Below are 13,519 nucleotides of genomic sequence, written 5' to 3' on the forward strand. Positions count from 1 at the left end.
GTTTTCTTTTCCAGCCATGCGACAACCGGCCATGCCTATCATCTCGCCCTTTGAGTCTTCCATCGCGAAGCCCGGCCAGGGCACCGTGGTCCTGTCCCTCCTCCCGCCCGCCAACCCAACCCTCACCACCCTCACCTACAAATACCCATTGAAGCTAGTCCCGCGGGCACCGGGATTCGTGGGCAGCAATGGCCATGGACCGGCCTCGGAGGAGTCGAAGAGTCTCTGCCGGCCGGTGCATCTCTATCTTCTCACCTACGGCGGCGGGCTCCTGCCGGGTGACCACATCGAGGTGTCAATCACACTCGAGCCGAAGACGAGGATGGTCGTGACCACGCCGCAAGGAAGCACGAAGATCTTCAAAACCGACCCCAACAACCGCGGCAACATGCCCAATGTTATCAAGGGCCATCGCAAACAAATGCCCGCTAACGAGCACCTCTCCGACATGAGCCAGCAGAGCCTGGACGTCCGGATCGGCCGCCAAGCCGCCCTGTGCTACTTGCCGGACCCCTCGGTGCCCTTCCAGCACAGCCGCTACGCCCAAATACAGACCTTTACCGTGGATGCCACCGCCAAGGGCGACCAGCGCAGCAGCCTGTGCGTGCTCGACTGGGTGACACAGGGCCGCACGTCGCGCGGAGAGGACTGGAACTTTCGTTCCTGGCGGGGCCGGAACGAAGTCTGGGCCACCGACGAGAAGACGGGCAAAACGCGACTTTTGCTGCGAGATTCGGTCATCCTGGACGACGAGGATGAAGACCTCAACAGCGACGAAGACGAAGACGAAGAAGACGACGACGAGGAGGAGGAGGGCACCGCCACCGATCTCGGTAGGGACAGCCACTCCCCTCGTGTCGACACTCCGCCACCGCAGGCCGGCCTGGCGCCCATGAACATCCTCCAGGAACGGACGCGGCCGCACGGCGTTCTCGGCACGCTGATCCTGTCCGGGCCTGTATACGACGATCTCGGTTCCTTCCTCATGCACCAATTCAACTCGCAGCCGCGTATCGGCAGCCGGAATTGGTCGGCAACTGCCCCGGCCTCTGCACTGGAGCCCTCGCTCAGCGCAAAGAACAACGTCACCTGGACCGCGGCGCGCGTGCGTGCCGGGTTCGTGCTTGTCAAATTCGGCGCTAAGGACTTCGAGACCGCCAAGCACTGGCTGGGCGGACTGCTCCGCGAGGAAGGCACTGTGGTGCGCGAGTTTGGCGAAGAAGCCTTGTTTAGTTTATGAGTTCTTCCTCGTTGTTTCTGATCTCTCTCCTTCTCTCCTTCTCTCTCTCTCTCTCCTTCTCTCCTTCTCTCTCTCTCTCTCTCTCTCTCTTCTTGCTGGCGCAGGGCTGAAAAAAGAGTGTCCAAGTCTTAACCCGATGATACCCACGATGTGGTCCAATTCCAAGCGGTGTTGGCTTTTATTTCCTCCACTAAATCTGCTTTTTGAACATGTGCATTTGTGTTTTGTTTTGTCTAGCATTTAATTGTTTTGATTTTCGGAACATTGTCAACAATGTTGTTCCATGCAGGCCACATAACGTCCTTTGGGACTGGCTTGCTGGAGAGGGAGTTCGTGGAGTCTAATAGTCCGTGAGTGCCAAGTGCTGGCCGACGACGGCGACTGGGATAAGTAACGAGGACATGCATGCATTGCAGCAATTTCAATTTAATTTTCATCACACCATCACACCATGGATTCCATCGAGGCATAAGAAGATCATTCTAATATCAACTTCGTAGTCTATCGTAAAAACAAAGCCAAGGTATCACGGATATCAAAATATAAAAAACGACCCAGATCAATAACGCCAGCCAAAAAACAAAGAACGCAAGAAACAAAAGAACGCAATTCCAAGCAGTAAGATCATTCATCAACCATAAAAAAAAAGACCAGGATATAGACCCCAAGATCGATCAAAGCCACCAATCAAAAACACGAATCTTCCAATCCCCCTTCGTAGCCGCGACCAAATCATCCACATTCAATATATCAACCCCCTCCTGCACGAGAATGCGCCAGATGTGATTACGCAGACTCCGCGGCCAGCTGGGCAGCGCCCAATACCGCACCTTCAAGCCATGCGCATGCGCGACGCGGATCTGCGTCCGGAGACGGGTCATTTGGCTCTCCGTGAAATGGAATGGCCAGGGGAAGCCGATGGCTGTTTCGAACGAGACCGAGGCGTAGTAGCTGTTCGTGGTGTTGAATGTGTGGGCTGTTATCACGGCCGGCATGCCGGATACGCCTTGGCCCTTGTCTGGAGAGCGGGGGGTCATGAAGGGATCGGAGGCGGTTTGTGCAGACGAGGTCGTATTGTTCTTGTTACTGTCGTCGACGAGCTTGTCGAGCGGGGCGTCGAAGAAAATATCCCGGTAGCTCGAGTTGGCCATGACGAGATCAAAGGGCGTATTCCCCGTTCCGATGACGGTGATGGGACCACTGACGACCTCGCGGCCATTGAAATGGGTTAGATAGCCGCGGTCGCGCAGCGGGGCGAGCTCCTTCACGACAGCCGGCCAGGTCGCTGCGCCGTCCGTCTTGAAGTCAACCAGCAGGACCAGCGTTTGGGCCGGGTCGGTATCGAAGACGCCGTTCAGCGGACGGCCGTTGACTCGCGGCTGGAACCTGGTGACGGGGTTCTGGTGCTCGAGAATCGTGACCAGCGGATCGATGTACATCGACCGCAGGGTGCGGCGCCAGGTCAGCGCGGACCGCGTGTGGCCGACGTATAGCTCGTCGTCGTCGAAGAACCAGACGTCGGCCTCGACGCTGATGCAGCCCGCTTGCAGGGCGGAGTACAGCGGGACTCGCCGCCAGTAGTCGTTGTGCGAGTGGCACGCCACGGGGACGATGTCCCGCGAGATATCCGTCGGCCAGTGCGCGATGTCCTCCACGATGTGGCCCTCGTCGACATACTTCCAGGTTTGCGCGGCGCGGTCGTATTCATCTGGGAAGAAGCTGAGGACGATGCCGAAGGCGAGTGAGATGAACTGGACGATGCCCCTGATCATTGCGCTGTTAGTTTTGTAGCATTTTTGATTTTCCTGCGAGGAAGTGCAGAAAGGAATAAGTTAGGTACCCACAGCAAAATGAAGAACACACGGCATGCGCGGCCCAGATACCGCCTCCATCGACACCACCACGAGAGAATCTCCCGCAATGGCGGCTCATCCTTGTACCCATACTCAAGGGAGGGAGTCCAAGCTTGACGCGATCGACTGGCAGGCTGCCCCTCGCCCCCCTCTCGTTCTGATGGATGTTCATCGAGGACGTCTGTATAAGTGTCAAAGGGGAACTCGAGCAGACAAGCCGTCGACGACGAGCCCTGAGGCGGTATTTGCTGCACAGCCGGCGCCATGATGGTGCTGAGAAAGGGAGTACAGTACCATTCTTATGATGGTTTCCCGTCCGTCTTGCCTCTTGGTTTATCCATGGTCTGATCTACCGGCGAAGCATGCCCCGACTCCGTTGGCCCTGATAGGCCAGGACCGTGGAACGTGACCGGCCAAACCCTCAGGGACGAACCAAGTCCGCGTGTGATGGACTGCAGTGGTCGGATAGGGCCAGCGATCAATTGGAGGATGATCGACTGCAGTAGGAAAACTGGGAAGAGACGAAAAAAAGAAGAAAATATATGCTAAGGGACTATGTACATGCAACGGCCAGAAACGCCCACGTTTTTTTTTTTTGGGTTGGATGGTCGGATAGTAGCAGGCCAAGAGCCACTCACTCATCCTCCTCCTTCTGCAGAGATTTGACATACGCCGCAGCGCGCGCCTTGATCTCCTCGACCATCTTCTCATCGCCCTCCCCGGCAGCAGCCCGCTTCTCCTCAAAGGCCAGCCACTTCTTGAACAGGAATCGAGCCTGCTTGGGCTTGAGCTTCTTGCTTTCGTCCACGCTAATGGCGGCGCCACCCTTCTTGCCGCTCTGCAGGCCGAGGACCCGCTCAAACAGGCGGCGGACCTGCTCCGCATCGCCCGCCTTGATCTCTAGGTCGAGAAGTACGTTCCACAGGTCAATGCGCTTGGGGAACGAGGATAGCAGGCCCTCGAACACGGTGCGGCCGCGTTCAATGTCGCCGTTCGGGGAGCGGAATTCCAGTTGTCCAAACTTGGTGGTCGTCTCGACGTGAGTGTGCTTTGGCAGGGACTGGATGGCGCGTGGCAGAAGAGCCCGGCCACGCTGCGGTGCGGCCATCGTGTCGAAGAGGAAGGTGGCGAAGTTGAGGAAGAACTTGGGGGATTGGGTGGAGATCTTCTTCTTGAGAGCTGCCCCGAAGAGCTCATCCGCTTTCTGTAGAGAATGATTTGTTAGCAATGAATTCCGTAGCGAGCAGGTGTGCGGGGAGAAGGAGTCGGTGCATACCTCGTTCTTGCCGGACTGGATGTAGATGCTGATCATCCGCTCGTAAATCTCCTGCGGTTCGTTGTATTGGCACGCGCGCTTGAAGACGTCCTCGAGGCTGTCATCATTGCCATAGGTGTTCTCCAAGTTCAGCAGCGCAACCCAGACATTAAGCTTCTCGGCATCCTGGCCCATGGTGATGGTGCGCAGCGCACGCTCGGCAATGGCGCGGGCCTTTTCGACTTCGCCCAGTTCCAGCTGGAACGCCATGTACTGCAGCCACAGAAGAGACGAGTCAGGCTCGCCCAGAAGAAGACGCTCGTAATCCGCGACAGACTGTGGGCCGTTGGCATCCAGATCGCCGGTGCGGTCGACTTGGATCTCAGGCTTGCGGTTCTTCTTCTTTTTCTTCGTCTGCTCCTCGTCGCTGTCTGAAGCGGCGGCCTGAGCCTCGTCATTTTGGACGTTGCCGCTCCAGTCAAAGCCAGCCGCACCGAGTCCTCCAGTTTTGGAGGGCTTGCTGTCTTTCATCGGCACATCTTCATCACTGTCCGAGCCTTCCTCGTCACTGTCATCTTCCAGATCGAGTCCTCCCATAGACACATCGTCATCATCATCATCCTCATCTTCGTCGTCGCTGTCTCCGACCTTGACACCGCCAAGGCCGTCAATGCTCACACCATCTTCTTCGTCCTCGCTGCCATTCTCCTCGTCCGCTTCATCTTGGAAGTGGGAGGCTTTGAGCGAGAACGAGATCTTGTTCTGCTCGCGATCAATCTTAATGATCTTGGCTTTCACGGCGTCGCCTTCGTCATACAAGGTCCGGGCATCTTCAACACGCTTCTCAGCCATTTCGCTGCGGTGGCAGAGACCGCTGATGTTAGCGGAGCGGTCAATGACAATGAATGCGCCGAATTCCTCGACCTTGCGGATTTTGCCCGTCACCACCTGGCCCACCTTGAGGTCTCCAACCCGCACCGGAGTCTTGTAGTTGGGATCCAGAGCAGACTCCTTCAGAGTGATCTGCAGCTTGCTCTGCTCTGGGTTAACCAGAGTGACCCGGCCCTTGACCAGCTGGTCCACCTGGAAGGAATCCTTCCATTCCTTGAGATATGAGTCCGAAAGCTCGGACACACGAACGTAGGCAGTCAAGTCGTTGCCCACGGTAACAAAAAGACCAGAGTCTGCAATCTTCTTGACGAAGCCTCTGACGATATCGTTGGCTTTCAGTTCCTTCAAGGAGGTGATTTCGCGGTCCTGGACTGGCATCGACGAGCTGAGAACCTTGGAAGGCCGGAGAGACAAGGCAATCTTCTTGCTGGAGCTGTCAACGGCAACCACACAAGCGCGAAGCACCTCGTTCTTGTGGTAGACAGTCGGGTTGGCCTTGGAGTAGTCGTCGGCCAGGTCAACCATGTTGACGGCACCGACAAGTCCCTCGCCGAGCTGCATGAGCACATGGCGCTCGGTGACCTTGGTCACTCTTCCAGGCAAGATCATACCGGCGGAGATATCTCCGAAGGCGAGCTTGTCGAAGCCCTGGCGGGCGGAAAGATCAAGGTGGCCCTTTTCAGGGTTAACAGCAGTAACTTGGACCTTGAGTGCAGATCCAATGGGGAAGTTCTTCTCCACATCCGTCAACAGAGACAGGTCATCCGATGCATCCATGAAACGAAGTCTGCCCCGCACGTTGGGGGTAAGGTTGATCCAGAGACAGTCATCGGCAACATTATTGACGAAGCCCATCCAGGACGAGCCGACTTGAACTTGCTCCAGGTTCAGCGGAGCTGGATTGGCTGCTTTCAGGAAGCTCGGCTTGAGCGTGAGCTCGAACACTGGGTATTTACCGGTGCGATGGCTGACAGGCAAGAACTTGTGGTTGCGAGCATCGTGAATGCCCAGGATCCGGGCAGAGAGTTCCTGCTTGGGACGGAAGAATCGAAGAGGCTGCTTCCGATCCTTGAGATCCTCCCAGTTGTCGAAGATTTCGGAAACGTCAATCCGACCTTGGATGTTGTCTGCCAATTGGACGTTGACCTGGGTGGCCTTGACGGATGCAATCTTGCACTTGACGATCCGCCCGAAAGTGAAGTCGGATAGGGCCTTGATATTGTCGTCAACGGGGTTTGCGACGACATCATCGGTAGGCGCAGCCTTTTGCTTAGGGCCTGCACGAGTTGCCCCAACAGGCTTCATGCTCAGAATGAAACGCTGCAAGTCAAGTTCCACAGAGTGGACTGTCACAGAGACAGTTTGTCCCTTCGACAAACCGAACTCGGGTTGCGAGAGGTTGGCATCTTCAATAAGACGCTTCGGGACCAAACCATTGAGCTCACCGAGGAACTCGACAAACACACCAGCGGGAGTGATATTCCGGACAAAACCCGTGACAGTAGAACCCTCCTGTAGTTGATCAAACTGGCTGGGCATGGTCTTGCCCTTGGAGGCCTTCTTCAGGCTGACTCTGCCGGACACTCTGATGAGACGGCGGGAACGCTGGATATCGAGAACCAGAAGATCGTTCATCTTTTGTCCAACTCGAATCTTGGAAAGAGTTGAGCTCTGCTTGGACGGAGACCCATCGATGATATGCTGCGCGTCCAGACGAGCGACCAGCCCTGAGTCGTCGAGCTTAAGCAGGACGTCATCGCTGGACTTTTCAAACACTGTCCCGGTAACGAGCAGACCAGGATGGATATCTTCAAAGGCCTTGCGGTACTTCTCAGTAAATGTCGAGGGATCCTTACACGACACAGTCAGTCTGCCCTTTGATGCGTCTACACTGAGTGCGTGAACGTTGACCACTTGACCCAGTTTGAAATGCTGGGCTGGATCCTTGATGTAAGCCTCGCTCATCTCCGACACGGGCAGGAAGCCGCGAATAGTGCCGTAGAATTGGACAACAGCACCGTGTGTCTGAAGGTTGACGATAGTTCCAGGGGATTGAGACCCAGCAACAATGCCTTCGTAGTCCTTCCAGATGGCAGACTCGCTGTTGAGCAAGCTCTTCTTCAAGGTCAAGCGAATCTGGCGCTTCTCCAGGTTGACTGACAAAATCCTGGCCGAGATTTTCATGCCGTCGCGGAACTTCTTCTCCGGGAATTGAAGCTGGGTATCTGCAAAGTGCATAGAAGGCACAAGACCGCTAATCCCATCCGCCAGACCAACAATCAATCCATCCATTCCCGTAGGACCAATCAGGATCTTCTCTACCTTTCCTTTCACAGTCGCGCCAACGGTGACATCCTCAATTCGAAGGAAGGGCTGTTCGATGATAGTCTTCTCGAATGACAGGAGGTAGAGGTTATCGAGCATGTTGTACCCGACGATTCTGGCCTCATGGGAAGACCCAACGCTGTACGGGCCCGACTCAGCGGAGATAGAGTCGACCTTGCCGTCCGATAGCCTAGAAATGTGGACAAAACCGAGGTGACCCGTTTTATCAAGCTGAACATAGACACCCAGACCGGAGTCGACCTTAACAACCTTGGCCTCGGAAACGATTGCTGAGATAGCTGGTGCATCACCGGACGAACCAGGGCCAAGCGCATCGGACGACAGCTTGAGAACGTGGTCCAGCATTGAAAACCCAACCTTGAATGGTTCCGCGGATGGGAAAGTCGAAACAATGCGGGCCTTCAGCTTAGCACCAATTTTGAACTTCTTCTCCAAATCATCCTTGCCCGCGTTGGCGCCAGAGTGAACCAAGTCCACCGTGGTGTCCAGCATACCCATGATCTTCCCGGCCATTCCATGAGACGTAACCTCAGTCAAAAGAATCTCGGCAGCAACACCTGGAAGAAAAGAAGTGATGGTAGGGGAGGAGCTGAGGTAGTGAGATTTTTTGATCGAGGCGGAAGATTGGAGATTGGCAGACAGTTTGACAACATTGCCACTAGTGTTCTGGCCTGTGATCATACACAAGAACACGGATCCTTCCTTGATGCTCGAATACTCAATGCGAGGGTCGACTTCCTTGGAGGACATGAAGCCCTTCAAGTCGGAGCCTTCGATACCAAGGTCCATGATCAGGCCGTGGTCCTCCACGCTGACGACGGATGCTTGGACAGCGGAGTTTGCAACCAGGTCGGATTTGGAGAGACCCGTGTTGGCTTGTCTGGGATCAACCGACAGTTCAATGCGTTTCTTGCTTTTGCCGCTAGTCTCATTGGTGTTGCTACCGGCGGACACCACGAATGCTCGTAAAAATTGACCCAGGTAGAAATAGTCCTTCAGCTCCAAGGAATCCTCATCCGAGCTTTCTTCCTCGTCATCGCCCTCCTCGTCGTTAAGCATCTTCTCAATCTTCTGTTCGATGCCCTTCGAGACCGCGGTGAGAGGGATGTAGCCAGTGAGATTGTTGGGAAGGGACAGGGCGATATCGTGGGCATTTATACTCGACACCTGACCAAGGATCATAGATCCGGGCACAATGCGCTGTGAAAAGAAAAGAAAAGTAAGCATGGCTAGTCCAGACTGCCTGCCATTGGAAACAAAATTCTCATACCTTGAAGGTCAGACCCTCGATACGGACATCCTCCTTCTCAGCGGGTTCCCGGTCGGCATCCTTCTTTCCCTTTGTCTTCTTCTTCCGCGACTTTTTCGTAGTAGGCGCAGTATCATCTGCGTCTTCCATTTCAACGTCGTCCTCGTCACTATCTTCGAGTGCACCGGCTGGTTTCTTCGGTCCTTTCGGTCCCTTCTGTTCAAACAAAACATCCTTGGTCGCCTGGATCTGGATTTGCTTGCGCTCCAATGGCGTCAGAACGCTGCCACCACCACGGGGAAATGATGGTTCATCCTCCCGTAGCACAGACAGTTCCGAAGCTTTCGGGGCCGGGGCATCTTTTTCTTTCTTCTGATCCTTTTTGCGCTCATCTGCTCCCACTTTAGCGCGCTTCTGGGGCTGACGAGTAGCCGTTTCCTCGGGGGCATTCCCCTTCCGCTTAATCGGCGCCATAATGAACAGGCGAGGCCGATGCGTGGATTGTCTTGACGGACCAAAGTAAAAAAAAAAAAAAAAATGAAAATCGAAAATCTGCCGGTCCGATGAGCGGGTGGGCGGTGAGCCAAGCGGTAGGTAGATATTTGCGCGATGGCCGGTCCGCGCCTTAATTGGCCCTTCCCGCGTCAAGACACGAACACGCCCTGGACTCGCGACGTGCTGCAACTCCGCCCTGCTGGTCGTGTCCCTTTTTTTCCCTCTCACCCCATGCATCCCACCTCCAGTCACTCTTTGTCGCTTTGAGGCTCACCATGGACCTGGTTTCCGGTCTTCCAGAAGTACCACGCTCTGAGCCTATCCTCCCTCCGTCCCAGGAGCTCCCATCATCCCCGCCCTCCGTAGTTTCCGATGCTGGTACTCGACGGAAGCTCAGGAAACCACCCCCGGTCACCCCCCGGTCCTTTAGGAAGTTCTTTACTCCACGGTCTCTGCTGAACAGTGGCAATAATGCCAGCAGCGTCAAGACCAATCGCCAAGCCTTGAGAACACTGAATTCGCCCGCAGTCAACCGTTTGGGTCCAGCATTTACTAGAACGTCCAAGGCCGGCAGTACTAGGAGCCCCCAGCATGGCGTGCCAGATTTGCCACGGACTCCTAACAGGAAAAGAAAGCATTCGTTCTCCTCGACGGCCTCTCCTCTGCAGTCGTCGCCCTTGAAGAAAGTTCGTCTGATCTCCCCAACGGGAGATGAGAATGAACATAAGGCTTTAATTCCAGACTTGGGTGTAGCTTCTCGAGGCCGTCAACTGGTTCAAACCCCTCCAAGCCCTCCCAAGCTTCCTCGGCCTGTTTCGCCTGTTAGCCGATCGCGAGCATTGCAGACATCCGGTGCCCTGTTTATGCGAAGTATGCTAGGCGCACGCGCGAACCGGGTGACCATACGATCCAACTCTGGAGCTGGTTGGTGTCCAATTCAATCCACATTACCGATCTCAATCTCACCTTCTTCCAGGCTGGCAAGATTTAACCTCGAATTTCCACTCGCGACCGGAAGATCGTCATTCGTGCGCGAGCTATGCGAACGAGGGATCGCTGGCCCTCCCATTTTGCAATGCTTCATGCAATAGTAAGTTTTTGTCAGCCCCGTTTTCTATGACTGGCTGTTGACATTGATACCAGCCAATTCGCTGGTTGCAGTGGGTGATGAGGAAGGCGGCATTCGGTTGTTAGATTCATCCAAAGATGATCAACGCGGCTTTTCTGAGGCGTACCTGGGCTTTCGTCCTCACATGAATTCAGTCATGGACCTTGAATTCTCGTCGGATGATATGCTGTTGGCCACCGCCTCCGGAGATCAAACATCTTTGGTCATTGATATGACCACGCAACAACCTATTTACTGCTTATCGAACCATGTCTCGTCGGTGAAACGGGTCCAGTTCCAGCCGGCTGCAAACAACAAAGTTCTTGCGACATGCAGCCGGGACGGGAATGTCAACATCTGGGACCTTCGTTGCAAAGGGGTTGAGCGACCTTCGTTGCAAGTCCAGTGCTCCCTGGAATCTGAGGGTGATCATTCTGCTCTGGCCACAGCTCCAAAAGTGACCTATCCTCATGTCCTGAATACGATCCATGGAGCCCACTCCTATTCCACTCCCCAGAATCTGACCTTGGACAAAAATGACCCGCCTCCGTTTGGCCGCTCTGATATCACGGTCACTTCTCTGGCCTTTCTGCCTTCTGGCCGTGAAAACCTCTTTGTTACTGCGTCAGAGGCCAGTGCGAGTGTGAGGCTGTGGGATTTGCGAACGGCGCATAACAACCGACGCGGTCGACCCGTTCTTCCTCTGTCTACCTCTCGAGAGCCGGACAGTCATGTCAAATACCGTCGGTTTGGTCTTACTTCGATGGCATTCGGTGGCGATGGCGCGAGACTGTACACACTTTGTCGTGATGGCACAGTTTATGCATACGCGACTTCGCATCTGGTGCTGGGACATGCACCTGAGCTCTCATTAAACAACAACCGTCCGCGGCGTACAGGCGGCGCTGATAAAGATGGCCTCGGACCTCTGTATGGCTTCCGCCACCCGCGTCTCCAAGTTTCTTCCTTCTACGTCAAGCTCGCTATGCGCAAGGCGGCGAATGATCGTCCGGAGATGCTTGCTGTCGGTAGTAGCGATCATTGCGCAATGCTCTTCCCCACCGATGAGCGGTACCTGGATTCGCCTGTTCAAAAGCCGGAGGATGACCTTCCCCGCCAGCCCTCGCTTTTCTCAACCCGGTCTGGCCTTCGCCGCACCAATTCTGGAGTTGGTCTCTCCGGACGACTGGAGGACACCATCCCAATCTATCAGTCTGGCACTCCGTTGGTCGAAGGCCACCAGAAAGAAGTCACGGGGGCCTCTTGGACGGTTGACGGGGAGCTTATCACCGTGAGCGATGATTACAGCGCGCGATGCTGGCGCGAAGGCCCCGAGGCTCGCGAGCTTCGGACTAATGGTGAAGGAGAGGGTCGACGCTGGCAGTGCGGCTGGGCGGCTACGGTAGATCCCTACGACGATGAGGACGAATAATTTCTACCCATGTTTCTGTCTGTTTCTTTTTTTCTGTTTAGCACTTTCGGGGGATTTCTGTTTGATTTCCTGCGAGCATTGTCTGGCGCTTCGGAGGGTTTTGTGTCTTGTTAGCGTGGCATACCTGTTTTGTTGTCTGCTTTTTGTCTGCTTCGGGTTTGTATGGATTGCATTTGTGGGTTTTCGAATCCAGCGAGGTGTTACTAGGACCAGGAGTTTGAATTGAATAGATGTTTGAGTCAAATTGTTAATCGAGGTCTCAACTCGTAGAATGTATAGAGTCGTCCACGGTTGGCTGGCGATCGATAAGATGCCGCCCTCCCCCGAGAAAAAAAAAAGTTGCGCAAACTCCAACCTCCATCCCCCAACCACATCCACCATGCCTCACAAGCACAAGCGCCGCCAGAATGACGAGACGTGAGTTAGAAAGCGACCTACAGTCTTCAGATCAATACTAATAATCCAAATCAATCTGCAGAACCTTCAACCTCCCACCATCGGAGTTGGCCAAACCTCTTCCCGTGCGCGACCCGAAACTGAAGAAAGGCGCGCCAGCAAAGAACAAGCAGACGCAGAAGCACAATCAGCCCGAGCAAGCCTCGGAGAACACCAAAAAATCCAAAAAATCCAAGAGCCAGCGCCAAAATGACTTGGCAGATGATACCCCGAAAGCATTCCGTCGACTCATGCAATTCCAAGCCACCGGTCAACGCACGCCATCCGGGCTAGATACAGGAAAGAAACAGAAAAAACAACCACAACAAAAGAAGGATAATACCCAGGACTCTGAAGGAAACAACAAGAAGCGAAAGCGAGAGGATACCAAAGACGAAGCCGACAACAACAAGAACAAGACAAAAGACACCAAGTCCGCGCAGGCAATGCCCCAGATCCTGCCCGGTGAAAAGCTCTCCGAATTCGCGGCAAGGGTAGACCGCACGCTCCCGCTGTCTGCTATGAAAAAATCAAACGCCCCTGGAGTTGGCAAGATGCGCGAGGATAGACAGACGAGACACGAGAAACATCTACGGCGGCTCCAGCAGGGGTGGCGCGAAGAGGACACACGGATCCGGGAGCGCGAGCAGGCCGAGAGAGAAGAACGCGAGACGGAGATGGAGGATCAGTTGCGGTTATGGAAGGAGTGGGAGGCCGAGGCTGGGGCGGGGAAGGCGAAGAAGAAGGCTGCTGCTTCTGCTGCTGGGAAGAAGAAAAAGAAGGGCAAGAATAACCGCACTGCTGATGGCGGGGATGACGAGACGGGGGGCCATGTCAGCGACGATGATGACCCGGATCCATGGGCGAAGCTGAAGAAACGGGACCGCGAGCGCAAGGCCAATCCGTTTGATGTTGTGCAGGCGCCACCGCAGCTGACGAAGCCGAGGGAGATATTCAAGGTGCGCGGCGGGGCTAAGGTCGATGTTGCGAATGTGCCTGCTGCGGTGGGGAGTTTGAGGCGTCGGGAGGAATTGGCTGGGGAGAGAAGGACTATTGTCGAGGAGTATCGGCGACTGATGGCGGAGAAGCGCGGGTGACTTGATTGACGTTGTGTGGACATACTGTTTGTATAGAGTAGCCAGCTCACGGTCTACTGAAATTCTACGCGGTGCAAATACAGTCAGTACGTACAGATGCAGTGGAAAGCCACCGCCC

General features: G+C 55.0%; 5 protein-coding genes across 5 annotated transcripts; 3 read left to right on the top strand and 2 right to left on the bottom strand.

The window, feature by feature from the left end:
* Nucleotides 1-16: 16 nt before the first annotated feature.
* On the top strand, nt 17-1,240 carry PFLUO_LOCUS7599 (uncharacterized protein; the record flags this gene model as incomplete). The annotated part of the gene is made up of 1 exon (XM_073785259.1): nt 17-1,240. One exon carries the CDS (start codon nt 17-19, stop codon nt 1,238-1,240), a length of 1,224 nt encoding a protein of 407 aa, XP_073641632.1.
* Nucleotides 1,241-1,914: 674 nt separating this feature from the next.
* Nucleotides 1,915-3,359, bottom strand: PFLUO_LOCUS7600 (Altered inheritance of mitochondria protein 6; the record flags this gene model as incomplete). Its single annotated transcript, XM_073785260.1, has 2 exons — nt 1,915-3,004; nt 3,085-3,359. 2 exons carry the CDS (start codon nt 3,357-3,359, stop codon nt 1,915-1,917), a joined length of 1,365 nt encoding a protein of 454 aa, XP_073641633.1.
* Nucleotides 3,360-3,727: 368 nt separating this feature from the next.
* On the bottom strand, nt 3,728-9,308 carry PFLUO_LOCUS7601 (rRNA bioproteinsis protein rrp5; the record flags this gene model as incomplete). Its single annotated transcript, XM_073785261.1, has 3 exons — nt 3,728-4,297; nt 4,370-8,785; nt 8,856-9,308. 3 exons carry the CDS (start codon nt 9,306-9,308, stop codon nt 3,728-3,730), a joined length of 5,439 nt encoding a protein of 1,812 aa, XP_073641634.1.
* Nucleotides 9,309-10,192: 884 nt separating this feature from the next.
* On the top strand, nt 10,193-11,869 carry PFLUO_LOCUS7602 (uncharacterized protein; the record flags this gene model as incomplete). Its single annotated transcript, XM_073785262.1, has 3 exons — nt 10,193-10,253; nt 10,306-10,419; nt 10,473-11,869. 3 exons carry the CDS (start codon nt 10,193-10,195, stop codon nt 11,867-11,869), a joined length of 1,572 nt encoding a protein of 523 aa, XP_073641635.1.
* Nucleotides 11,870-12,248: 379 nt separating this feature from the next.
* PFLUO_LOCUS7603 (uncharacterized protein) lies at nt 12,249-13,401 on the top strand (the record flags this gene model as incomplete). The annotated part of the gene is made up of 2 exons (XM_073785263.1): nt 12,249-12,286; nt 12,348-13,401. The coding sequence occupies 2 exons, from the start codon at nt 12,249-12,251 to the stop codon at nt 13,399-13,401; spliced, it is 1,092 nt and encodes a 363-aa protein (XP_073641636.1).
* Between the last annotated feature and the right edge of the window lie 118 nt (nt 13,402-13,519).

This window comes from Penicillium psychrofluorescens, assembly GCF_964197705.1.
Source record: "Penicillium psychrofluorescens genome assembly, chromosome: 5".
NCBI lineage: Eukaryota > Fungi > Ascomycota > Eurotiomycetes > Eurotiales > Aspergillaceae > Penicillium > Penicillium psychrofluorescens.